This window comes from Patiria miniata, unplaced genomic scaffold, assembly GCF_015706575.1.
Source record: "Patiria miniata isolate m_02_andy unplaced genomic scaffold, ASM1570657v1 HiC_scaffold_6, whole genome shotgun sequence".
Classification (NCBI taxonomy): domain Eukaryota; kingdom Metazoa; phylum Echinodermata; class Asteroidea; order Valvatida; family Asterinidae; genus Patiria; species Patiria miniata.
In genome coordinates this window covers 16,532,549-16,559,128 of record NW_024037073.1, presented here as the reverse complement: position 1 = coordinate 16,559,128, position 26,580 = coordinate 16,532,549, and the positions used below count along the sequence as shown (strand labels likewise).

Sequence of the window (26,580 nt, the reverse complement as noted above, 5' to 3'; positions counted from 1 at the left end):
CATGGTACGTGCTCAGAAGGTCGCTCACTTGTCCCTTCTGTCGCACCTTCACTCCTCTCACCCCTTCACTGAAGGCTACCTAATCCCAAGGCCAGTACTGTGAGATATTCGTCTAGCTTTTCTCCTCGTACTGCTGCACTTTGGAACGCCTTCCATGAATACTGTTTTCCACCAAACGTATAATCTATTACAGTTCAAAGAAATGTGAACAGATATTTCTCTCTCTGTAACTTTCTTTTCTATACTTTACTTTGTAGCCCGCACCTTGAGTGGCCCTCCGGCCTTGTGATTTGCGATTCCAATTAAAAATATGTGTTTGGTTTCACGGACATATGCTTTTTAAAAAAATGCCACGTGGAAACCAGCTACTGCTTTCAAAACTCGTAGCCATTGGTCCCAAAGTTTCACCAGGTCGTTACCAGTGTACTTGCAAAGTCTTTCGTCCATGTTACAGCAGGCTTAGGGTTTCAGTCCTACGATCCGCGCACATCCACTGGAAACGCTCGAGTGTCACACACTGACACCTGCCTACATTTCGAAAACCGTGAAGGTGTATCATACCAAGGTGGCGGGAGCTTTTCTCCCAAACATCAGAAGTGACTTCACGCCAAAATGTTAATTGAGCAAACATGGCAAGCTTAATAGATACAGAACGCCACTGTCCTGCCAATGCCCACACCACTATGGCAGAATGGTTGGGAGGTGGCGTTATTGCAAGGTAATGATTCAGTTCAAGGTCTTTTTGGAAAAAAAATAATGTAGGCCTTTTTTCTTACCTTGCGAAGTTACTTTCTCCCTCGTAAAATTAACCTCATACATTTTGAAAGACTAACACTCAATATAGCCCATGGGGCGCTAACGATCCCCGAGGACACCCGTTGACAGGGCTGTTCGAGTACCTCACAAGTCCTCACAAGCACATCACAAGCCTTCAGTCTCAGTTCAAGTCATGAGCTACAGAGGTATTCCTTTGCTGTTGTTCACCCCCTGCTACAAAATATATGACTGAACTTGTGAAAGGACTTGTGATTTACTAATGGAAGGACTTGTGATAGACTTGTGGTGGACTCGAATAGCCGTTTCCGGATTGTTCTCATTTGAGGTGCTTAAAATGTATTTTTTTGCAAGACATTCACACATTTTCTTTCACAGACATAGCTTCCTTGTTTTACCAAAAAGAAATCTCAAAAGGTTTCGAAAGAGGGCTGAATCGAATGTGCCGCTGACAAACGTTGACGTTGATAATTACATTATCCGAGCGAAGAAGCAAAAATACGTCTACTGCCGACTACATGTATAAGGTTTGGAGTTTTAAAATGCTCTCTTACTTTTGCCACTTAAATAAAATGTTGTAAATTGGAAAACTTTTCCGTCCGTCTTTTTAGTGTTTCTGTGAGACATCTCAAACAGTTTACGTTATAAACAGCCTTATTATAAGCCATTCCACAGATCCATGCTTTACTTTCTTTGTGCCCAGCGATTGGAGTCACAACAGGAGCTGCCCCAATCGGCTCCAGCATCCAACCCTACTTGCGCAGGAGCCAAAATAAAAAAGGCCACGGTGCACTCTAAAACCTCCTGGTCCGATATACCCGGAATCTGAATCAAGAATTGCTCTGTCCTTTTCAGGGTCAAAAGGGACACTTGTCTGGGTCATATTGATCAAGAAAAATTGTTATTTTGACCCATAAATGTGTCATTTCTGACCCGGAAATAAAGGACTGAGCAAATTTTGATTCAGATTCGGGGTTAATCTGACCCAGGAGTTGTTAGAGTGTATACGGCTCAATAAAGGACTGAGGCCAAGCTTATAGACATGGTCATGGTTTCCATAAGGTGTCACTTGGTCCTCGCATGCATAAACTTTACGATGTTCAGCAGCTACGTGTCCGTGTCCGGTGAATATTGTCGTCGGTATTGTCGGTCGGGCAAGTGTCGCTGTCAGTGTCGGTGTCGGTGTCAACGTCATGTAATCTCAAAACTATGGCTGCAGTCATACACGGCCATTTATCCAAACTCGGCTACAGCTTTAGTGTCCGGTCTCAGTACGTATATGGACCACGCATAAGCGGTGCCAACTGGATCTACCATTTGCCACATGCTTATCATCAAATCTGTACCGAACTCGTGGTTTGTGAAACGGCTTATAATGTGCTCACAACAGCAGTCCCCCAGGTGTACTCTGAGGCAAGCTTGAGACGTCCGTGCATTGCTTTTTTTTTAAATTAGCTGAGCTTATATAAATATAAAACAAGGCAGAATCTGCCAGCAATCAATAACTTTTTTTAAAGGAAGAAATAGTTCTTATCACAAGCGTGGCCAGCCAGCTGTTCCGTCTGCAAGAAATGACGACTCGAAATGCATAAATGCACAAATAAGTATGTTGCCATCGAAGGGATGACGCACAAGACCGCCATTGCAGGTTAAGTCAGTTTTTGGAGCTCTGTCCGACTTCAACGGTCCGTCGCACCTCTGCTTTAGGATTTTAAACAAGTAGCAAGGTAAATGTACAAGCGGCCTGATGCATTGGTGTCACTTTCCCCAGTTGCAAAGATTCATAGGCCTACATGTATGTTCATAGGCTAATAGACAGCCTACATGTAGCTTGTTTAATACACGACGCATATAATAATAACGTATAGAGATACCGAAATGCATCAACAACAATGTTGACGTTATCCGGATGATATTGAGTATATTTAAGCACACCTCACACAGTTTGTACGCAATGTTTACGAGGTTCACGAGTCTGTGTCCAGAGAGGGCGCCACTTTGTCCGGGGATCGTTGTAGGAGGAGAACTAACGCAGTGGTGCACGTGCATATCCCAAAGATGATCAGGAGCACCCGGTCCATGACCAACGCCACCCGGGCCCAGTCCGACTTGAGCTGCTGCTGCTTCTCCTTCCTCTTCTGGAGTGTCTTCATGTGTTTCAGGATGCCGTCCACGCTTCGCTCCAACTTGGCCAGGCGGCGCTCGCTGGCGTCCCCGTGGTGGTCCCCGGTCTCGTCCATCATCATCTCGTGTTCCGGGTACGAGGTGTGCAGGTTGGCGCTGAACCGCACGCTGCGGCCGCCGTTGCTGCTGCCGGAGGTCGGCTGGTGGTTGATGGGCTGCGGGCCCTGCGAGGAGGTGTTCACCATTTTGTACTTGAGCTCATGGGCCTCGTGGTGGCCGTACTCCCGGGATCTTTTCTTGCCCGGGCAGGGTCCCACCAGGCAGATCCCGGCCAGGTACTCGAAGGCCGGGGTCCGGAGAAGGCGCGGCACCTCTCGACCGTTCAACCCTCCGCGCTCGTTTACATTCAGGACAAACACGTTCATGGCGGTTGAAATGGAAATCAGAAACATTGTGGCGGCGTAGTACTGACCTGAAAAAAAACAGAAGAAGAGAACTTTTGAGAATATAGTGTTGAGAGGAGCATTATGTGATGCACTATGAAGAATGTGGCGTTAAAGTGAAACTGTGTGGTATACTGGACAAGCTGGATCCAAATAGGTTCCACGTAAGGTAAATTAATACCACGCAGTTTATGAACTGCATCAAACAGCTATCGAATAGCTTCCTCGTGAAATGCCGAGAGTTCTGCATTGTCGAACTTCAATTGCACTTCTTGCCTAATGTAATAGGCTCATTTATGGTTAAACTATCAAAACGCAAACAATTATGAAAAGAAAGCAATGTTGTTCAGAGCTGTAAAAGAGTCAAACACGGCGAGTCAGACCACAAGTAAGGTCACAAGTAACAAGGAATGAAAGACGACAGAGGAATGCCTGAATCACAGTTAATTTGAATTACTTGACACTCGACTCGATAGAGACTCTTGTTATGAATTGAGATGAATGATAACACACTTTTAAATCAATATTAGGTTTTGCCCTTCACCGACGTATAAACACTGTATATAAAGTGTGTTACCTCCCGAGATACAATGTTTATACGTCAGTGAAGGGAAAAACCTCACATTGATTTACATCACCTCGACGAAAACAGTCCATCGTATGAATAACATACTTTAAGGTTGTGAAAACCAATTCAAAGCGCTTGTGAATTTTAAACAATTCGTTGTTACCTATGAGCGGAACCTCTTCCGATGTCCGCGGCATCATCTCGGCCACCAACAGCAGAAACACCGTGAGGGACAGGATGAGGGTGATACTGAGAGACACCTTGACAACCCCGACGTCGTACGGCATGAAGAAGCCAAGCATGGCCAGCGAGGACAGCAGTATGCAGGGCATGATCAGGTTGTAGATGTAGTACAAGGGTTTCCGCTGCAGACCGAAGTAGAAGGTGACGTCGTGATACTCTTGAGGGCAGCAGATGTACTTGATCTTGTGCCGGCGCACCACAGCGTATGTCAGGTTCCACTGCTCGTTGGGCACGTAGGTGGACAGGTCGGCATCGTCCACACTCTAAGAAAAAATATAAATATGCAATATTGGGTAAAAATCGTACTCTTTATGGCAGTAAGAAGGGAACCTGGTCGTTATGAAGGTTAAGCTTGACACATCTTCTTTTGTGTCAAATTTCTATCCTGCACAGTGTGTAACCATTTTACGCAGAAAAGACGTAAACTTTTACTCCCAAAAACATGTTAAAAAAAATACCCCAAAAGGAGTAATATTTTCGTTTACCCATCAATCTGATTGATGTATGGTTACGCACATTATTACAGCGCGACTCGACAACACAACGGCTTCGCTGTACGTGTTGGATGCCTTCGGTGCCTGTGTTACATAATATGCACACACAGACTGACTCTGTGAGAGCATGGTCTTAAGAGCAATGGAAATGAAACATGGGTATTTAGCATGAAAAATACATGATGATCGCACTTTTACCACACCAAAATAGTCTACGACATGAAGAAGGTGATATGTCGTGAGCGAAAACTCTGGAAGTTGAAACTTTCCTTCAAAAATGGGGATGAGTTCTGCCAATCCCCACGACGTCAAAGTCTCGCGTACGTTCTCCATCTTGAACGATCCGCGCGCGCCTGCAATGCGGTGTATACATGGTTTACCTCACACAGCGTAAACGTCTGCCAAACTCGGAGTAAACAACAACGCGTTTATCATCTTTTCTAAGTAACATTCACAGGCTTTGCATTATTGAGCAAACTTTACCTTGTGGAGGGGTAATACATCTTAACTTTATGTAACTTATTTAGTTAACTTTATTTCATTTTTTTTATAGTTAAAACTTAATTTTATAATTACATGTATTGCTTTTTGTTTTCCCGTATGCCAATCAGCTTGGAGAACCCCTCGACAGAAACAATTGAATGTTTCTTTTGGGTAATCCTTCGGGAGCTGAATGGTGGTTTGTTTTTGTTTTGTTTGTTTTTGTATCTAAAGCTTTCGTTTTATGTTTTCCTTGTAACTTTGGTCATTTGTGTACACATCTTTGTTGATGTTTCCCGAGAAATAAAATAGTAGAAGTATACCAGTGCACGTATTTTGTTATTACACAAGCGATGCGTAATAATGTTTTGGGGTTTAAATCAATAATTGTTTTAAAATGTAGTCAATTATTTTACCCAACAACCTTACTCAACAAAAATTTACACTATAATTTTAGAGTGGCAGGACCTTGTCCAGGTTCATCTGGAAGCTGTTGTAGGTCCAGGAGCCGAACTTCATGCTGCACTCCTGGTAGTCAAAGGGGAAGAACTTGACGTCGATCTTGCAGGTGCTCTTTAGCAGGCAGGGCTTAGACCAGAGGTCCACCGTGCCGTCGTTGTTGACCAGGGCGTTGGAGGTGCGGCTGGTCGAGACGTAGTCGTTGGAGTCGGCACTTTGCGAGAATGAAGAAGAAAAAGCGTATTCTTCTTATTATTATGTATTTTTCTTATTATTTTCGATTTCTAGACCCATGCAAAGGAACCGAGTATCCAGACCAAGTTATCCGACAAAATAGCTTAGTTCTTTTCATAATCAAACTGTGATCAGGAGTGCATATTTTGAGGTTGCTCTTTTTGGTTTGAGGTTCACATGTTTTTTGGTAATAGAATACTGAAGTAGATCTAAATGTGTTCCAATCGACTGAAAAGAAGGAATGGGGCAGGGAAAAATGTACAACATCTGTCTATGGGTATCTTGGACCATTTCTCAACCTCGACTCGACTGTCAGCTTTAAGCTCTAGGTTCCTGAATTTGGAGATTTTGGCTCATCAGAGGCACCTTTTGTACCAAACACATAAAATGCTGTAGAAAGTACACATCCTCAGTTAGGCATCTCTCTATTTGGTTTGAATATAAAGAGCTCCAAATTGGTTCAAGGCACAAGATGAAGCCGAAGCCACACACACGAAGCCGGGGTTTCAGAAATTGGTCACAAACTCACTTGTCGTAGAGCGTTATGTCTGGTACCCAGAGCTCCGTGGCAGGTATTCGTAGGATGTTGATGCCGCCGTAGTCGTTGGGATCCCACCGCATCTTCTCATCCATCCAGTGCTGCGTTGTGAAAAAGGGTGACTTTATTAGTACAGTGAAATCTCGACAAGTCAAACCTCAAAGGGAACAGGTTCAAAATTTGACTAAGTGTGGCAGTAAATTCCAAAACCAAACTGGCGTGATCATATCTTTTAATGTTTCACGTCGGTTGGACGTCCGCCCCCCCCCCCCCCACATACTGGATTTAGCCAAGCCCTGTTCACAACGTGCAGGATTTACACAGCTTACATAACACAGCAATACTATTCATTAAGGCAAGGAACTTGGTCACAGTGTCCAAAAACGTCGATCAATTGACAATTGTGTAGTTATGCGCGACTGAAATTAAATGAAACTTATAGGGTTTAGTTAGGCCACAGATAAGGAGAATCTGCACAATAAATTCAAATCAAATTTAGCCACATGTTTTTGTATTAAAAAAAAAAGTCAGACGGACACTTTTTTGGGACATACAGGGTGAGTAAAAACACAACCAAACCCAAATGTCGGGAATATTGTTTTAATGAAGTTCTGCATGTAGCACTCCAAAATCTAGGATATGAAAGCCCAATTCATAAACTTTCTTATAGAACAAGAATCATTCAAATCACTCATGTAATTTTCAGGTTACGGAATTTTAAACACTGTCCACGATCACACAAAAGTGTGCATTCTTTCAGCAAAACGAACACAATTCACACACATCCCTATGTGACTTGTTTTCGTTTTGCTGAAAGAACACTTACCGTTTTGTGATCCGTAGGCAGAACTTTAAAACCGTGGTTGTGTTTAAAATTCCGTAACTTGAAAATTACACAAGTGAGTTGAATTATTCTTAAACTAAAAGAAAGCTTATGAATTGGGCTTTCATAATTATGCTAGATCTTGAAAGTGCTATGCAGAACTTCACTAAAACAATGGTCCCGACATTTTTTTTTACTCACCCTGTACTGTAGTTTGGAAACGCCCGATTCATCAAAGGAGCATGGGCACCATGTGTAGCATGGACACCATATCAACCCGTAATCAAGTAGATTTTAGATATCCCATTCAGTACCAAAGAAAACATCTGAGATCGAGAATGACTGGGGCATGCAGTAATTACTGATATAGCGGGCCATTGTTTAAACGAAATGGATGGTGAATGAAGTGTGTCAAGTTATCAAGCAATCTGTTGCAATATACCTGCTCAATCCAGACGTTGGTTGTCAAGATCTGATTCCGCTCGTCCTGAGGAAGAGAAAATGGACAAACCAAAGAATCATGATGGAGAATCACTAAATAGAATGTCTCACGAAAACCACGATAAAATCAGTGGTTTTTAAACAATATCAGTGTAACAAATTATAATTGCAATAAGATAACGAGATGCAAGTTTACGTTGGTCAGGCACCCTGACTCTCTTTTTAATAGACCTTATGAGTTATGGTGTCTCAGAGGCTGTTCTTGTTTTTTTTTTTTTTTAAATCTAGTAACAACGAAGTTTACTCATACCAATCCAAGCAATACAAAACCATTACCCTCCATCACCGCCTTAACGCATCATGTTTGCCAAACAAGGCATTTCTGCATAAGCCTTTTGGTCTTTTGAATATGCCTCCATATCAGCATCTCCTTTTAAAAAAGGTCTTTCTTCCAAATTCTACCGCTGAGTGTATCTTTGTATAATGATCATTAACCCTCTTGCTATTTAAGAGGTCACAAACGGTCAATTTTCCTTCTACTCCCCCCGGCATACTTTTAACAAACCATTGGGGGTCTTGACCAATATTGACCCACTCAATAGCATGGCTCAGAATGCATGTATTTGTTGTATATGGAAATAAATGTATATTTGAATTGAACTGAATTAAACTGAATTGAAAAGATGGTGCAGGTGCGTGAATAACGTGGAATTTAACGGAACTTGCAGAAATAGATTTGGACTCGGTGATCAAATTAGGTGAACAATTTGTATTTGTTAACATTGCTGTTGATGAATTTGCGATTGTGGTTCCGAATTCAAACTTTGCTTTTCTCCAGCTTCACAATTCTCCAGCTCTGCTCAGTAATTATGAAATTGCGAGCTGACCGACGACAGCCCTAAAAATATCCAAATTCACAATACAATGAACCGCAACCTACCTAAAACACACACGCAAACAAGTCACGTCAAAATCGATGAGGAAAATAATTACAGTCAGGAAGTTCAGTGACATTCACTTAAGGCTTTGGAATTAGAAGGAGGGCCAAAAAAAAAAATCTTGAATCGATCGGGGAAAATGAAGAAAATATCGCCAGTGTTTCCTTCATTCTGAACCCCGTGCCATTTCACCATCGACCGTGAAACGCGATTAAGACGCGGCCGCTGGCAAGACATGGAGCAATTTCAAATGGCCAGCGGCCGCAAACTGCTCAGTGTTTTTTGGGGTCAGGCAACTCCGATTGGATTGATACTTTCAAAGGACCTCTCCCCGTGAATGCATGCGGTGTGCTGGCAGATTTCTTCACCGTGAATCGTATCTGCGGGCGTTTTCACGCGTCGATTTTGTTGAAACTAAATTCCAACGATATAGCAACCATGCCCAGTTCAATCGAATAACGCACAACATAGAAATAACAAAAAAATTATACTGCAGCGCCACCAAGTGCCTGAAAAGAGGCTAATTCCTTTATATTTCTTTCCAATCCCTATTCAACCCCACGTTCCTTGTCAATCATTTTCTAATATTAAAGATGAGTTTAATACAAAGGGTAGCCGACTTTTGAAGGATGCCAACTTTACGAGAGGCTGACTTTAATCACTCTTTAAGAACAGCGTGTTGAACATCTTTTTCACATGGTAAAAACAAGTATACAAGCAAAAGAATGAACGACGTTTGAATTGACAAAGACAAGTAGCGGATCAAGAGGGTTGCGCAGACGATGCGCGCCCCCAATTGGTCACAGTTGTGTTTTTAGGAGGTACGTTTTGTCTATTTCCCCCTGTTTCTTCTGCTGTGAGCTGGTCATTTAATCACTTCAAAGATCCATATGAGTAAATATGTGCCCGCTTGTGTTCGGGTTTCTCCTCCATTTTCGGCGCTGAAGACGTATCAAGTTTTCGTACGTTGGCGATTAGTCTTCAATTTCATTTTTGCTTGGTTAAGCAGCAAAGTTACTAGGGATCTAGGCGAATTTGGCACACGGTGTTACTGCCAAGATTGGACAATTGTTATAGTTTGAAAATTCTCCCCTCAGGACATTTCCTATTCCTAACGTCGTCTGCATTGTAAAAATATCTGGAACGAAACGCTCATTCCTCAAAAGGTATCAGATCATGCGTAAAAAGGTTAACTGCAGTCAGCACGTGTTCTGCACCTGTAAACGAAGGAATGGGAATTTACTTTTTCAGAGCTCCGCGATGTTATGCATTCTGATGGAGACGAGAAGATTTTTTTTCTCCAGGTATTCCCCTTAGCCTATAAAGGTGACTACAGAAGTGCGCTTTCAATTCCATCGCTGGCGCATGTTTCTTGATGTATGAATGATTTATCTGATTTATTCATCCGATTTACATCAACCTCACGGGCAGGGCTCGCACGAGGAAATAAAGCGGTTACTTTTTTTTTCTCGCCTTTGGTCCTATTATCGCTGGGCCTACAGGGTGAGTCAGAATGATCTGCGCCCAAATGAGATAATGTTATAGGCTGGTATTTTGGACTTATTTGGTGAACGTTTCATGTATATCCATTGTAACATTTTGAAGAAAAGTGCTAGCAAAGAACATACGCTAAATAAACACTCTGACCACGGTTCCAAGGTTCAACAAATTTATTGAAATCGCGTCCTGATGTAAATAATAACTAAAAACCTAGTCATGGTGACTGACTCACTTGAAGTCATTGACACATTTAAACAAAAAAGGCAAAACCAATTCCGTGTGCAGACTGGAAAATAAGCCACTTCGATGAATGGTATAAATCCTCACCCCAGCCACTTTAATATTTGAAAAATTCAAAATTCCCGTGGAAGAAACACTGAGTTTTTTTTTGCTCAATATACTCTATTTGCCACCCGAAATGGTGAACCTGGGTCCAGATTGTTCTGACTCACCCTATTCACGTAGACATTATGTGTACCGAAAAACAGTGAGGGCGGAAATGTAATGTAATCAAGTCACGACTGGGGATGGTACTTCGGGGGGGGGGGGGGGCAAGTAGCTCCTACATCGGGGAGCTAGCCAAACAAAGCTTCTCCGCGGACCAGCGTACACGGAGGCAGTGAAGAGCCAATGCCCCTCCAAGGGGGAGAGTTTTAACATTCACCTCACGGCAAGAATGAAGTTACACCTGAGTGATATTGTCGTAAACATGTACCTGACTGTAGATGGTTATTATGCCCTCTAGTTTTTGTCTATACCTGGTGGCGTGGGAAGAGATATGGACGACATCAGAGATGTGGATAGAAATGTCATTGGTTCATAATAATAGCGTTCCGTATTTGTTTTGTTCGTCGTAGTTATAGTTTGGATAATTGAATTTCCACATATTGTGGCCGGAAGGCAAATTTGGTTTAGGTTTTTGAAATCTTAACATTTAGTAATCTGTGGATACAATATCGCAACATCAATTTACGAGCCTTATAAAAAAGACGTCAGAATCCACTCCAATCCACATATAGGGCTAACTTTAAATGTATGCGATTAATGTCCTATTCAGTGGCGTATCCAGCAGAGGGGAGAGGGGGATGTGGGGGTGGGTAGGGGCAGGAGAGGCAACCTGCCCTCGGAGGCGTTTCGGTTTTTCAGACGGTTTTCAGACGGTTCAGACGTCGATACAGTAAAGTCTTAATTTGCCCCCGGCACAAAAAGCTGGATATGCCGTTGGTCCTATTTCTATTTAACACAAAGGCTTCCAAATGCCAGTTTGTCTTTGAAAGTCAACCTAGGCCTATATATTGCGCCAATATTACTTTTTGGGAATTGTACCCTATCAAATAATCCGCATTATATAATTTTTTTCCAAGAAAAGGACAACATGGCGTCAATGCGGATCAAATTTTGCCGTTTTTAAAAGCATAATGTAAACTATATGATTGTCTAAGATACGTCTTCCCAAGGGGACACACAGGGTTTCAGGGGCTATCCAATTTTTCGTATTATTGTTGCCAACAAAATATAATCACTCCTCGACCGGGTTTAATTTCTTGTAGTCATCTGAAATTTCATATTCTATCAAACCGTATTTTACCCATGGGTGGTGTCGTGGGTATCATGTGTTAGACTGAGCCGGTGCTTCACGTAGTAGCGTGTGAATATGGCCATTGCGCAAACGGCCACCAATGCAAGAATTTAATTGAATCACGGCTATCTATTTCAGCGGTGAAAGAATTGGAACAAGAGTTTTTTTTTCCCATTTAATCCGCATGCGCAGTTGATAAAACTCCTAGCAGGTCTCATAACGAGGACGTGTGCGACCTGTCTGACATTTACATTTCAACGAAGCAAGTGCGGCGGTAGCCTGACGGTAGTTTTACATGCTTTGCCCTTCTAAATGCAGACTTTAATTCCCGGTGGCAAATTATGCTTACATCACTGAAAAAAAGGTTACAGTTTTATTGAGTAGTAAACCGAGGAAGGATTGCATTTGAGTTTACCAAGAATATGAGCGTATCCTTAAAGATTGTTCATAGTGTGCACGATTTTTTTTCCTGTCTGGGAAGTATGCAATTTTCGTTTTACGAAAGGCCATCGAACGTACTTGATTCGCTTGTTTTTGTTTTGTTCGCAATGTCTCTGTGACCCTGCAAACAGAATACCCTTGGCTAAAGCGTAACACCGGTTGACTAAAGTGTATAGCTGATTCTACGCTACATTCTAATGCGGCTTTCGAGTACTGTGACGGCGACATCCCTGAACCGAGTCTCCAAACATGGCAATAGGTTGTTATGGCAACCGCTGAAAGTGGATCTGAACCCGGAAACGTGACGCCATGCAATGCACCCCGATCGACTCTCAGTGGCGTAACCACGGGGGGGGGGGGGGGAGTGGCAGCTTTGTGCAACGGGCTAGAGATTTTAAAAGCAAAATCGGGAGGCTGATGAAGCAAACTCGGGAAGGCGAAATCATGATCTTCCGCTTTGAACAGCGCCCCCTATAGGAACACGGAGTCCAGTCCCCACCCGTACCTTTTAAATAATTAACCGAGACGAAACGTCGATTCTGAAACGGGCAAACAAAACCCTGGTTGCGCAACTGCCGTCTCTAAAAATACGCGTTAGAAATTGCTAACTGACCTGCATTGGTTGCGCCAACAATGAACTTACAAGAACAAAAAGGTATAGGACCACTCGTCTTTACTCGAAACAAAATATCGCTTCACCCACACGGCATTTCATGGTTAATGATATTGGTGAGTGTGTGTTCCCGCATATATATAGGCCTAATTATACAGCCGTCCATAGGCTCAGCAGCAAATATTTGATAATGCTGAGTAATTGCGGTAAAAGAAGGCATTGACCTTCTAAAAAGCTCTGAAAGGAAGACAGGTTAACAGGTAATAATCGTATGGGGTTTATAACGTAATGCATACCCACACGAACAGATCGATCGATAAATACACACCTCCTTGTTCTGAATGGGTTACAAGATCAAAGAACAACTTAAAATGAAAGTAAGAAAAGAAAACATAAAAACAAGTCATTCCCCAAATCATATCGTCATCAGATTTATACGCAATATCGAGCTAATCAGTGCGGATATTAATGGGAGACAATAAAAACAAAACAAAACCAGACCTGCCGACTCGTCGAACCGTACTCTTGCAGTCGTAAAATGCACAGATTGCCCACAACTCAGGATTTATGAGTTAATATTGACGCCCAAGTGAGAGGCCTTGGTATGCTCAACGACCGAGTGAGTATCGCGTTAGTTTTCAGACGTGAATTGGCCTATAAATCTGGAGAAGGATCAGGTGGGTTCATCAATCAATGAAGAATCAATGGGGTATACGCAAAATGAGGGTTTGCCACATCGTAAGACACACGCTTGTTCAATTAATTTGCGTGGGGGAGGGAGGAGGAGGAGGGGGGGGGGGCGCACACCTCCCCCTCCCCCCAACAAAAATAAAATCGTCGCTCCCCGGAAAATGGACAGGCCTATAAGTAACCATTATTTGCGGGTTCATATAAAGTTCCTCTTTGACACATTTTCTGTTAATGTTTCCAGAAAACCCTGTTTTTCGGGATCAGCCGTCTATTTGAACGTCCCGTGGAAATCGAATAGCGCCACCTAGTGTTTGAAATTGACCATGATTTCGGTTTTGAACAGCTCCCCATTGGAAGATGGGAAGTACTGTTCACAATAAAGATCCGCCAACAAAACGTATCGTGCCATCCTGCTCTATACACGCTGTGAAGGTCAACCGTGTTCAAATTAATATGTATCTCTGACGATGAAACTTAGCTGGGACTGATTTGAAAATAATTAGTTTATAATTGCAACAAAGACTAGGGGCAATGTGATCGCCGCGACTTTCTACATGAACATGCCGTGCGTCAATGCGACTCATCCCACTATCTCATCAAACGGCTGCTTCCAAAAAGATCTTTTATCAATTCGTATGTATGTATTTCTCGATGTGTCCGCTCCCTGCATCTTGGCAAAGTATCCAAGAACGCCAAATTGCTTTTCCGTAAATGGACCTCCCTTTCTTGCCGCACGAGGACGCAGATCCAGAATTAAATGAATTCAAAAGGTATCGTTAAAAGGGGAAAAAAGAACATGAAAAGCGGCAGCAAACTGCGCTTAAGTTAATTCAAGGGCAACGAGAGAAGGTTTTAGAACATCATAGGTATTAGAAAAGAAGCGAGGAGGTTGAGAGATGAATTTTATTATTATTTTTTTCTTAATTCCATGTGAAGAACTAAGAACACAGAGGCTTTGCCTGGATGATTTGAACGTCAGAATGTTAAGACTGAAGCGCAGGCAGATTATGGGGCTACCGAGTCTTATATGTTTTGTCAAGAAAACATCAGAAATTACAAAGTTCAGACATGATGATACGACGGATTTGGGGCAATTTAACCTTCAACTCTGCATTTTTTTAATCTAACATCAGATTCTAAAATTTAAATGTAAATTTGCTCGGTGTTTTTGTTTTAAACGGCTTATATTGGTTATAAGTTATATCCCTTATTATATAGTTTTTTTTTCGTGCATTGAGTGCACAAAGTTGGCTCACACTGTTCATCATGTCCACTGGAAAACAGAGTTGTAATTAATCACTGAATTTTGTGACTCGAGTCGAGTCGAGTCATTTTAAGGAAGTGACTCGAGTTGAGCCGAGTCATTCGGTCAAGAAGGTCGAGTCGATTTGAGTCACAGTTTGTAGTCGAGTCGAGTCGAGTCGAGTCAAATTTATCAATTCGAGTCACTGATAATTGAACACCATCTAATAAATTACATAATGGAAGAAGGAACACAAGACACCAGTTTATTATGAAGATCAAATGACTTAAAATTGCTGCATGGTACCAATAGACAGGTTCTGCTGGACGTTTTTACCAAAGATCTATGTAACAGTTACAGTTGAAACATATGTTTAGGATCTCTGATTTGGCTTCGGGTCTGAAATAATAATTGTTTACGCTATAACGTCAAAACCAAATCTTAGCATACGAAATGGCATGTTTCTGATTATATAGAAAATCTCTAATTATTTTTTTGAAAGCAGGGCATAAATTCAGCCTGATCCATCAAGGACTTTAGAAATAGCCTGACGCCGATGGTGAAACCAAGAATTTGGAAATACGTTAAAAGTCTGGTTCCAGGGTAGGACAAGTATTATGTGAGCTACATAATAAAACCACGAGGTAGGGCTAAAGAGTCCGTGATACAGCCTATATTTGTACGCGATAAGCGGCCACTACTCGACAGTAACGCAAAGTAAAGCGTGCAAACATCAACAACTTTGCATCGTAAGTCACTGCAAATTATTTTCGCACAGTTTTGGGACTCGAGTGTTATTAGCCTTCGACTCGATTCGAGTCGAGTCTTCTGATGATGGACTCGAGACGAGTCGAGTCATTTGCTCGCAGTGACTCGAGTTGAGGGGAGTCAGTTACCCGCTGGGTCTCGAGTCGCCGTTCGAGTCTCAACAAAATTGTAACTCGAGTAGGACTCGAGTCGAGTCATTACAACTCTCCCGGAAGATTTGGAAACAAACTAATTAACTGTACCTGTAAGACAGTCGTTTGTTATATGACGGCACCGTAACTGTAACAAAGTCTCGGGTATTGGAAGAAACAAATGTTCTTTTAGAGTATTTAAATACCAAATTCACCCCCCCCCCAAAGTATCGCATGGCGTATTGTAATTTTTCATAATACACGTAATGATCCCATAGTATACTGGGCGGCTCCCAATCACTCCAATTAACGATTCAAAACTAAATACACTCACAATTGTTTTGTTATACCTCTGTCTTGGATTCTTTGGACTTTGAAAACACGAAAACAAACAGCAGTAAACACAACGATCACGACTACTCACATGCATGTCGCGTACCGTGCTCGAAACAGCTGATCGTCTGCTAGTTCGCTGCTCCCACTCATGTGTGAAAACATGGTGAAAATAGCGTGGGTACCAACGATACAAGCGTTTCACACCGTACGTACCGTACGTACAAAGTCATAGCACACTAGTACTCCATGTTGGATATCGGGTACGTGATATCCTATTGGATATCACGTACGTGATATCCCACAGGGAGTGTGCCATGACATTTTATAAACTTAACACGTGATCGTTCTAGGCCAATGAAAATACAATATTCAAGACAGAGGTTTAACAATTAGAGATGTTACAAGACCCTTTGAAACCAAATACACCCTGCACAAGTCTAAGATAGCACTCCACTTAACTCCCCGAGTTCGTTGGCCGCGATTCCGTTATGTGCTGTCGATCCGTCTGTTCCTAGAATATTCACCCTACGTGATTGGATACCTTGTAGAGAGAGAACAAACCCATAATATTTGCCGACTTAACTTTGTTTTCCTCCCGTACAGCAATAACCTACGGACGGATCAAACAAATTTGTTCAGCTTTTCAGACATTAATCAAAACAAATCTAAGGCGATTACGCGCAGAACGTCAGCGCCATCCCCGATATACTGCCTAGCAGGATTCTGCTTATTCCCCTTCCCCTAAACCCGGCAGTCGAGCGCTGAAGTTTCTCTAGCCCTCGGGGCACGATTCGTGGTGCCAACGAGATACGGACGAGTCTAGCTAATCTCGTCATAATATTTGCCCGGTGAATACTCTCATAAATATATCGTTGTTGGTTTTTCTTTAATGGGACCAGGTATGGCCAGCTTCAACATACCTGGGGGAATGTGGTCGCATAATGATCAGCGTGAGCAACCAGGCACTACAGTTTATAATATATCCGGGGGTTGTGTCTCGCGGTATGGATTAAGGGCAGGTAGCAGCTTGACATACCTTGAGAATACTATCAAATGCCATAAATGTCGTTATGTGTAGGAGGTTTATCAATTTCCAAATTCCGCGAGATTAACTCAAAAGGTATTATTGTGGTACGAAGGTAGACAGCTTAGAAATATCAAGGGGATTGTCTGACGGTATTGTTATTGGCAAGAAGTAGAATAAAATTCTTTGGGAATTTTTTACATGGGATTGCACTGGTAATATCATTCCTGGTAAATAGATCGACAGTTTAAAATACTTATTAATGATGATGAATTTGAATTTCTGGAAATCGCAGTAATAATATGGAAGATGCTATGGCGTACTTTTCTTTTACTATACCTTTTAAGCTAATCTACTCTTCTGATAGGTAATCCACCCTTTTGAAGCAAAGTCCACGCTAAAAACGGCCGGGAACGCGGTACACAAAAGCCATGTTTACCTAAGCGGCACGCTTTCGCGCCTAAATTAAAAAAAAGAAGACTGCAACGTTTACACGTTTCTGTCTGGTTGGCACGACTGGCGTATTACTGTACTTTTGAACAAACAACGATGACACGAGATACACGCTACTGGTCATTTCAAACAGCGTTTTCATCCTCTTGAAATTAAATCAATGGAATGATTGATGCAAGAGGCAAAACAAAACAAGTTTTACATACAGATGGTTTTCTTAACATTTTCAGAACATCGATTACATTTGTCTTACGCAGGTGCATAAAAAACTTGTTACGTGTATTTTGACAAAGTCTGATTTGTTTTGGCAGGAATTAGGAAAATTAAATTGTATTTCGTTTCTCGTTTTCCCCCCTCTTTCGCAGAGTGATTTATGATGTATGGAAAGAAAAGACTTAATTCACAAGAAGGCTATTTTCGACCGTGTTCCCTGAATCTGTTTTATAAATTGTAAACTGTTAAAGGGAATGGTGACAGACTATTTTTATGATCGGAGTGATTTTTGTTTAACGTGGCTTAAAACATTAGTGTATGTTTAATCACAAAATATAAATTATTCATGATAGCACATTGGTATTACATTGTAATACACTTTTATTTAACTGCTTTCATTTCTAAAGTCTATGTAATAGACTATGGCGAAAGCCAAGCATGGGCGTCGCGAGGGGGGGGGGGGCAAGGGGGGCACTTGCCCCCCCCCTGGAAAAGAAAAAAAAAAAAAAAAAAAAAAAAAAAAAAAAAAAAAGAGGCGCGAAGACAAAGTGGTGTAAATGTAATGAGTTGGGGGGGGGGGGCAAAATGTCCCTGCCCCCAATAAAACTGATAAATCGAGAATGTGTTGAGAAATACAAGCATTTTTTGACAAAAAATTTTTTTGCCCCCCTCTAGAAAAAATCCTGGCGACGCCCATGAAGCCAAGGTCTATTTCAGCAGCTTCGCTGATTAGTTATGCAAGACAACCGCATCTTGACCTCTAGATTTTGACAAATCAGCGGGCGCTTTCTATATCGGGTCTTCGGTCATACACCGTTCTCGTGTCATAGACATGGATACAAAAACACCCTAGACACAGCAACAAAGTGCGACACGCGCCTGACTGTTGTTGTATTACAAAACACTGCATTCGAATTGACCAATCACAGTGTTAAACCTGATTTGGGAATGAAATTACGTCACGATTTAGTGAAATCGACTCTGATTGGCTGAGGCGCAAGAAAACATATATCTGCATGCTTTGACATATCAGACGTTATACAGGAGACCTGGCTCCGTGGATAACGGGTGAAACTCAGACTATCATATCTACTCGGAAGTTCCAACAATGATGAGTTTACCTCGCTTTCAATTCAATTTGGCCAACATCCTAAAATGGTTTATCTATGTTTTGATCTGTTGGTCAGGAGGAAAAAAGAATATTGGAGTAATGGCAAGCTCAAACTTAGCTTTGAACTTGGATTCCGGTCAGTAAAAATAAATCCCAGATTATCAACTTAACCAATTAATCCAGACTGCATACAAAGCTTTGAAGGATTACGCTGAATGGGATCAGGACCCCCCTACTGCTCCCTCGGCTAGAATCCATCAACTGAAGGGAGGACGCCATGGCACCACGATTATTGGAAGGTCAGTTTTCATAGGGACCTAATCCGATACTGCATGGCGTTATTAAATCAAGCGACATCCTACCGCTGCCTTCTGCGAACACGAGCACGGTAAGACAGATTCATTTCATATTTACAACTGGGTCGGAGATTGATACCCTTGTAATATATATCCGTGAAACTTTCTTTATAATTCGCTTGGATTAATTCATTGTTTTTATTAAATAATGTGGAGGTTATATAAGATCGGCTTATATTCAGCGGACTGGTTTGTGGGTATATTTTCAGGGATAGTCTGCATGCTTGACATTCAGGGGATCGGGACAGTGTCGCTTACTAAGCGGATTCATTTCAACGTATATCATGCTTGCATGCAGATGCATATCATTACCCCCTGCCCCACCCCACCTTCCAAAAGAAAATGGTTGTAACTGCACTCTAAAAAGTCCCGGGTCAGATTTGACCCGGAATCCGAGTCCTATGGGGCCTGACAATTTTCCGAGTGATAATGACACTTTTCCGGGTCAAAGTGACATTTTCCGGGTCAAAATGACACTTTTGCGGGTTAAAATGACACCTTTCCGGGATTTCTTCTTCTTCTTCTTCTTCTTTTTTTTTTTTACTTTTCCGGGTCAAATTGACTTTTCTTTGACTCATTTTAACCCGGAAAAAAAGTAAATTTTGACCCCGAAAAGTGTCATTTTGACCCCGAAAAGTGTCAAGTCCCATAGGACCCAGATTCCGGGTCCAATCTGACCCGGGACTTTTTAGAGTGTGGAATCACTGTGTTATTTTTTTGAAAACCATTCGATTCCTTAAAATATGAGTCTATCTCCAGAGGGCGCTCTAGGGGTCAAAAGTCCCGATTTTTGCTTCGTTACGCAATGGTTTGACTCAAAGGTAGATCTAGACTTTTTATTCACAAAAAAATCACTCATAAACTGTGTAAATCGCTCACAAACTGTATATATAGCACAGTTTGAGTCATTAAACGCATTTACAAAATGGTGTCATAACAAGTGGAGAATTAATAGCCACAAAGATGACAGGGTATTGCTTTTGTGTACTTTGGTTGAAAGGTCCTGCAAAAAGCGAGTGAAGAAGTGGTTTAAGTGCGCCGGAATTAACGGCATGTCACCCACAATTTGGGCTGGTATTTTTCCAATTTCTCTCGCCTCTCCTTTCGCGAAATTTGTGCCGCCCTCGAAATCAATCTCGGGCGGCTCTTACACAGAACGCTGACTGACATGTCACGAACTCCGAGCGTGCGAACCCTGCCGAATATCGAGTTTCCCTGCGTCTTCTCGCAAATTTGGCGGGATCCGAAGAAAATCTCCGCAATCTCGCCGACAGACTCGGTTACCATGGGCACACGTCTTCGCACCTCCGCGTCTAATTTACTCCCGCTGATGGCTAGATTATTATACACCACTGCAGAGTGAGGAACAGACCGAAATGGCTGGAGAAAAAAAACCAGCATTTTTTTTTTATCTACAATGTTCCTGCTCGACGTATGGCGGGTACGTGTTTCATGTCTTCACCAGATAGCTTTGCAGTCTGTCATCGGGACGTGTAGGGTGTTTACCGGGCTTTGCCCCCGTGAACAACGGGCGAAAGAAGTGGCAAGCTAAATCTTGCAAAACGACATAGACCATTCGCAGATCAATTTTCGATTTGACGGAAAGGTAACGCGATGAAAAGTATAGTCCTCTTTTCCTCAGAGGAAAAACGACACGTGCGCAAGTTCATATCGAGGATTTTGCAACCGTCCCTTCGGAACCATAACACACTTGTCAGCACTGTCGTCATTTTCAAAGTTGCGAAACATCTTGCCAGTATAGCATCGAGGGATCATCACTGTTAATGTTGAAGTCCTGCGACCTTTACTCTTCTGCCAATCATCTCGACTATTCTCTATACGTTAGAAGGAAACAAAATCGTTCGTTGTTTGAAAAAAATAAAACAGATTTCGTAGATACAACATCTCGTCGATATGTTAACTCCTGAGACAAGCTAAAAGAAAGGAGTTTTGAATGTCTTGTTTTCATTTGCCAAGAGACTTATAATCTCTCAAGATTGTCAACGAACATTTGACTGGTCGGGAGGATGATGCCGGACCTTAAATCGATAATCCTGACGCACGCTTCTCGCCGTATTTTCTCCTCTCTTAACTTTATCCAAACAAACACTCACTTCACGAGCTGTAAAGTCCCATTGAAACATATTATCAGAGATGGATCGATATGTCTGCGATTATTCCTATGATGTTCCCGGGCTGCCTCATGTCCTCGGTTTCACGGTAACGTCATCTTGCCTGGACGCGCACTTACACACCCCACGTCTGTCTTCTCGATCGCTCAGAGTTTGCAAACAAACCCGCAGGAGATTCTTAAAGGGACTTTCTTAGCCGAGACGTGTAACTAGCTCAAATGGAAGGCCCCCAATATTACTGTTACTCAATGCCGTTTCTTCTGGCCCCTTTTCGCCCATGGCTTTGCCAGCAGGAGGTTGTTTCGAGCGTTAGAAAGAAGTTGGAAGAATGGTTCACAAACTCCGACACAGAGTTCTCAGTTCACCTCTTGTGAATCTTGTCCAAAGTTTGTCAAATACCAACTGCTCCACCCTTATAATTTTTTCCATCAACAGTTGCACTCACAAATCTCCGGTTGAATAATACCGCCGAGCATTAACATTTTTATGAAGCAAGGCACGAACGTGAATAAAATAGTTCATCCGTTCATTAAAAGTATTTTCCATTGAAAGATTGTATGTATTGAGAGGCCAGTCCCTTTTCTTTCTGTCTTTTCGGCCATGCATTTCACCGTCATGTGATCACCCAGAGACTTGAAAGTTCTCACCCTGACAGTTCATGTGCAGGAGAGAGAACAGGTGACATTTCTGTCCCAATTCCATCATCCACTAATTAATTAACTGAATTATTTCACTTTACATTCTACAGCTATGCAGCAGTCTGCCCCAGAAGCCAGTGCCTCTGGTAGGCCCATTGCATAAAACATCCTACAATACCTCCCATGATCACAGTTGGTGACACTAATAAGCTAATGCGTTCGGACTGACACTGATCAGCTAATAAGTGCTGACTGTGCCATGAAAGGCAAACAAAGTTGGGACACATTTTACTACCCTATAGACCCAGCCAGATCAAGTGCGGGCATTCTCAACAGCCACATCAATACTCAGATAGTGCAGACTAGCGTCACGTGCTTACTTCTAAAAAAACCCAGCCAGACTAAAGGTCAGAGTCTTGGCACACTCATATTAAAACCATGGTCCTAGCTCTATGTTAAAACAAAGCATTCTTCCAAACTCGGTATTCAGTACATGTACAGGTTCCTTATGGGGTAGAAAACACAATAGAACAATAGACCCTATAAGGAAGTCTACCCCATAAGGGAAACGCTATGGAGTTTGGGAATTCGATAGGAAGAAAGGAAAACAAAACAAAAAAGGGAAAGAAATGTCTTCCCCACCAGCATAACGTGTGTAAGGCTGCAAGTGCTCACAGAGTGTAAGATCACTGTTTGCAAGGAAATTCTTTGAAACAGGCTGCTTCAAACAGACAATATCTCCAAGAATGCTTCAATGTTACATTCTTTTGCACCGACATTCCTCTCACATTACCATTGAGTCCACAGCTGAAACAGTCCGTTGAGAATATCAATGTAGCAGCTGACAACTCAAAACCGTATAATGATCATCCCAGTGCCTTTTCAAAATGCATACATGTATACTTCACTTCTCATGTTTAGCACGGGCTTTATTCTGGGTTACTGAATCCAGTAAAAAAAAAAATGGCGAACTTGAGGTCGTTGCTCGTGTATTGAAATTTGGGAAGGGGCCGGTTCGCAGGTGAACCGGGGCAAAAAGGTAGAGGATTCAAATCGATGATGAAAGTGTACGATGACGCTCTCTCCTCTAAATGTCCAATGTCGTAGGATATCGTGAGTTGAGGCGGTTGCTTGACTTGCGATCAACCTCGTCCCTAATGGAAATGACCTTGTAACGTCACCGTATCGCCTCCCTCCACACCTTGCGAGAGACACTACTTCTAGGGAAGCACTAGCAAGCAACCCATGGTTCCAGACAATGTAAGGTCTCTGACTTGAGGGATTGCAGCTCAATCTAGGTCTTTTCTTTAGGAACATCAAATCCTATTATTTGAGATAAAGTTTCGAGTAATATCTTCGTTTACTTTGAACATTAACGGCTTCTAACCATCCTGCGGCCAGAGACAAACTCAAAGCCCGTGACTTAGCCGAGCTTGGAACACAGCCAAGTCCGACCCTGGCTGAGAATCCTTTGATAAGACAAGGCGCTGTGACGTCAGCGTCTCGCGACTCTACATGCTCTGCAGTGGCCCGCAATAATGGTCTTGATTCAAGCCACTATACAAATTGATTTCGATTGCGCGTTGCAGATCAAACATGTGGGCAACAGAATGGAATTAATGGAGATTGGAAGAAGCGTTTCGGGCCACGACTAGACGCACCTGCATCCGGTGGCAAAACCAGAATCGCCCTTTAAATCCAGCAGGTCGATTCGCTGTTCGACCCCGTGTTGTCATGTACACCGTCTTGGCCTCGAGTCCACACATTTCATTAAGGAGAGAGCACAAACCGCTGGCGGGCACTGGCAAGGCAAGTACGTGACATTTCATATATCTGGGGATATATAAGCGGCACATGTATTATGATTGGAACGGCCAAAAGACAGAAGCTACCTCGGCGGAGGCAAGGGGGCGTGTGCGCCACACTTGCAGTGTCTTTAGGATGATTCTTGGTGCTTTGTGTAATCATGAAAAGAAAACACAACATCCCGTACGTGAGCAGTTGCATACATATTATCGATTTATAATGAGAAAACGTGCAGAATGATGATAATTCTCTCATTTTTTTGACAAGCTATTTTTCAGAGTGCAGAATGAGAGGTCATGCGCCAACTTGAAGTATCACAGGAGACAACCCTTGGTAAACAATAAGTAACATAAAGAGACAAACCATTCAAACAAGGAGTGAAATAATCGTCAACGTAGCTTTTCTATCACCCATTAAAGTTTTCCAGACCAGTGTTTTTTTTTTTATATTATTATATGAGAAAACAATCATAGTAATCCAGCGGTAACCAAAAGCTAGTCTAGATGAATTTCACTATTTCACCATAATTGTTGTTTTAAAAGAAATTAAAAAACGCGCCCACATCAGTAGAAAGGGGAGGGAAAATGGGAGGGCTATAGACCACGTGACATTTGTTAACACAATTGGATGTTGGGGTCACGTGGTGCATCGTAAAGTAAACGGTTCTCTTCCGCACTGCATCAGTCTGCATGTATATCTCTCTTGAAATATGAGTGGCCTAAAAGTGTTGACACATTACTGTTTAACGTGCGCCAAATAACAAGCAAAAGATGCTTCAATGTTTGGTTTGCCGGCAACTGCCTGTCCGCATGACGTCACAGAGCACCTGATCTATAGAGAGCAAGCCTAGATGGTACTAGACGGTACTCGACGGTACCTGCAGCGCATTAACACCCCATTGACGTTCGATCACCATTGGGTCTTTTCTAAACCTCGGGTTTGATTTAAGCTTTGGCTTCATGCTTCATGATTTACTGTAGGTCTCCGACTTGGTCAACTACAATTAAATTATACGTGTCTTTTTGCAATAAATCCTCTAGAGTTTGGATTTTGCTTAGATGTTGGATATTGCTGAGTTGATTATAAAGTCTTCACAATGATTCTAGAACAGCAAGACATGAGAATGGAGCTAGAATTGTGGCCGAGGATTTGACAACGCCCTGCGTTTTACTGTCTGCAGAAAGAAAGGGAGTAAGTTCGACGTAGCGGTACTTAAATTTCCTCGCCTTCCACCACTGTGAACCAGGTACGAATCCCGCCTGGTCCACATGTGGATTGGGTTTTCAGTCACTGCCTGATTCCGTGGGTTTTACCAAGAATATTCTTCTGTGGTTTTCCTGCCATACACCTCTAAAACTGTAATTTTTTTCTCATTGTCTTCTCTCTACAGGTTTTTTCAGGCTTGCGATCTGCAGTGCCTTGGGCGCTTTTGGGGAATACGTGCTTTCAGTCACGTCCGCGGGTCGGATTTGACTCGAAGTTTGACCGGGTCAAAATGATACTTTTGGAGATCACTATCTTGGTCATTTTGACAAAAAAGGATATTCTGACCCAGACAAGTTCATTTGGAACCTGAAAAGAATCATGTTGAATAGGACCCGGAATCCGGGTCAAATCAGACCCCCTTTTTTTTAAGAATTCGAACTTACCATTTCCAGGATCTGTACCACGGAGAGCGCCAGGCTGACGTTGATGACGGTGGAGGAATTCCAGACGGGCCGGACCTTCTTGTTGTAATTCCGCATCAGGTCTTCGTACAGCTTCTGCTCGTTCCCGCCGTACACAACTGCAAAGAAATAACATTTTGGTGTCTCAAAACATTAATTTCCCGTCATCAAACATCAGACCCAATTTGTGCAGTCTTTTTGGTACACAAGCATTGTGATGAGGGACGGACAGGGTTGAATAATTTTCAGATTTTGGCCCCAACCTTGGATCTTGCCTATTTTATTTTAAAGGGGGTTGCACAGTAGTCGTTAATATATAATTTGCTTGCGTTTCATGTTTTTTTATTAACTTTAAATCCTTTTTAGACTTTAGGTGTTGCTTTCCCTAATGTGTGGGCGTGGCTTATTATATGCAAAGAGGCGGTATACTCGAGTGTTAAGGTTAAGAAAGTCTTGTGAAAAAACATCTTGGCATTAAATATTACAAAAGCAGGTCACTTTCAAAGGTAAACTTTTGATGTATAGAGTGGTAGACTCAGTGGGCCCATTGCAAGGTCGGATGGGTAACCACCCAACACGCTTCTGTCCGTTGTGTTAGTGATTTATATTTTCCTGGAAAAGAATCTCAACTTCCTTTCAGATAACTTTCATATAATATTTTCCAGCTTCGGTTCATTGCTTACATCCTTTGGACTCCGTTTGCGTTGAATTCAACACCCAAGCCACCCACTTAACACTCCTAGACCCGCTACTGGCTAGAGTGGATAACTATAAAGGCTCGCCTAAGCTCTCGTAAAACAGTGTGATGAAACGAATGAAACAATCTCTTAAATTGTGAAAAGTTTGGTTTTTGTTCGTTTTTTTCAAAACAGGTTTGTCTAAGCTACCTTGGTCATGTTGGTGTTTGCTCCCCATAGTGCACCGGAAAAGCGCAACACAGAGAACAAGTTGTAGACCTAAAAGTCGGGATAACATTTTTTTTCCTCCAAAGTTTCTTCGTAGAAGTGGACACTCCGGTCTGCTTACGCTCCGAGGTGCTATCAAGCACAAAATCCTAGGTGTAGGCAGCGGTAATCGTTTTCAAAATGAGAAATTACACACTCGGGTTCAGTTGAACGCTTCAGTTAACTGTATAATCGTTAAGGACGTCTCCACGAGCAAAGGTTTGCAATCAGTGTAATAAGAGCAGGGAGGTAGCCACAATATTTCCTTGAAGTTAAAGTACATAGTAATGCAGAAATACAGTAGTTCTGAGAATCCTATCGATCCACTGTTCTGCATGATATATTGCCTTCAGCATGCATATAATACTTTACAGAA

The 26,580-nt window shown here is 42.3% G+C and overlaps 1 protein-coding gene across 1 annotated transcript; it reads right to left on the bottom strand.

The window, feature by feature from the left end:
• LOC119743173 (neuronal acetylcholine receptor subunit alpha-10-like) lies at window positions 1-25,374 on the bottom strand. The gene is made up of 6 exons (XM_038219549.1): window positions 25,243-25,374; window positions 7,623-7,667; window positions 6,349-6,458; window positions 5,595-5,799; window positions 4,073-4,415; window positions 1-3,370 (listed from the first exon to the last, which is right to left on the bottom strand). Exons 1-6 carry the CDS (start codon window positions 25,336-25,338, stop codon window positions 2,742-2,744), a joined length of 1,428 nt encoding a protein of 475 aa, XP_038075477.1. The 5' UTR covers window positions 25,339-25,374; the 3' UTR covers window positions 1-2,741.
• Window positions 25,375-26,580: the final 1,206 nt, after the last annotated feature.

What these genes read in the sequence shown, in the direction of transcription:
- LOC119743173 (XM_038219549.1), bottom strand. Translation starts at nt 25,338, where the DNA reads ATGCGGAATTACAACAAGAAGGTCCGGCCCGTCTGGAATTCCTCCACC. An exon ending in GACATAACGCTCTACGACAA is followed by an intron (nt 5,800 to 6,348) that starts GTGAGTTTGTGA and finishes ATTCTCGCAAAG; the next exon opens with TGCCGACTCCAACGACTACG. An exon ending in GGAAGAGGTTCCGCTCATAG is followed by an intron (nt 3,371 to 4,072) that starts GTAACAACGAAT and finishes GTTTTTTTTCAG; the next exon opens with GTCAGTACTACGCCGCCACA.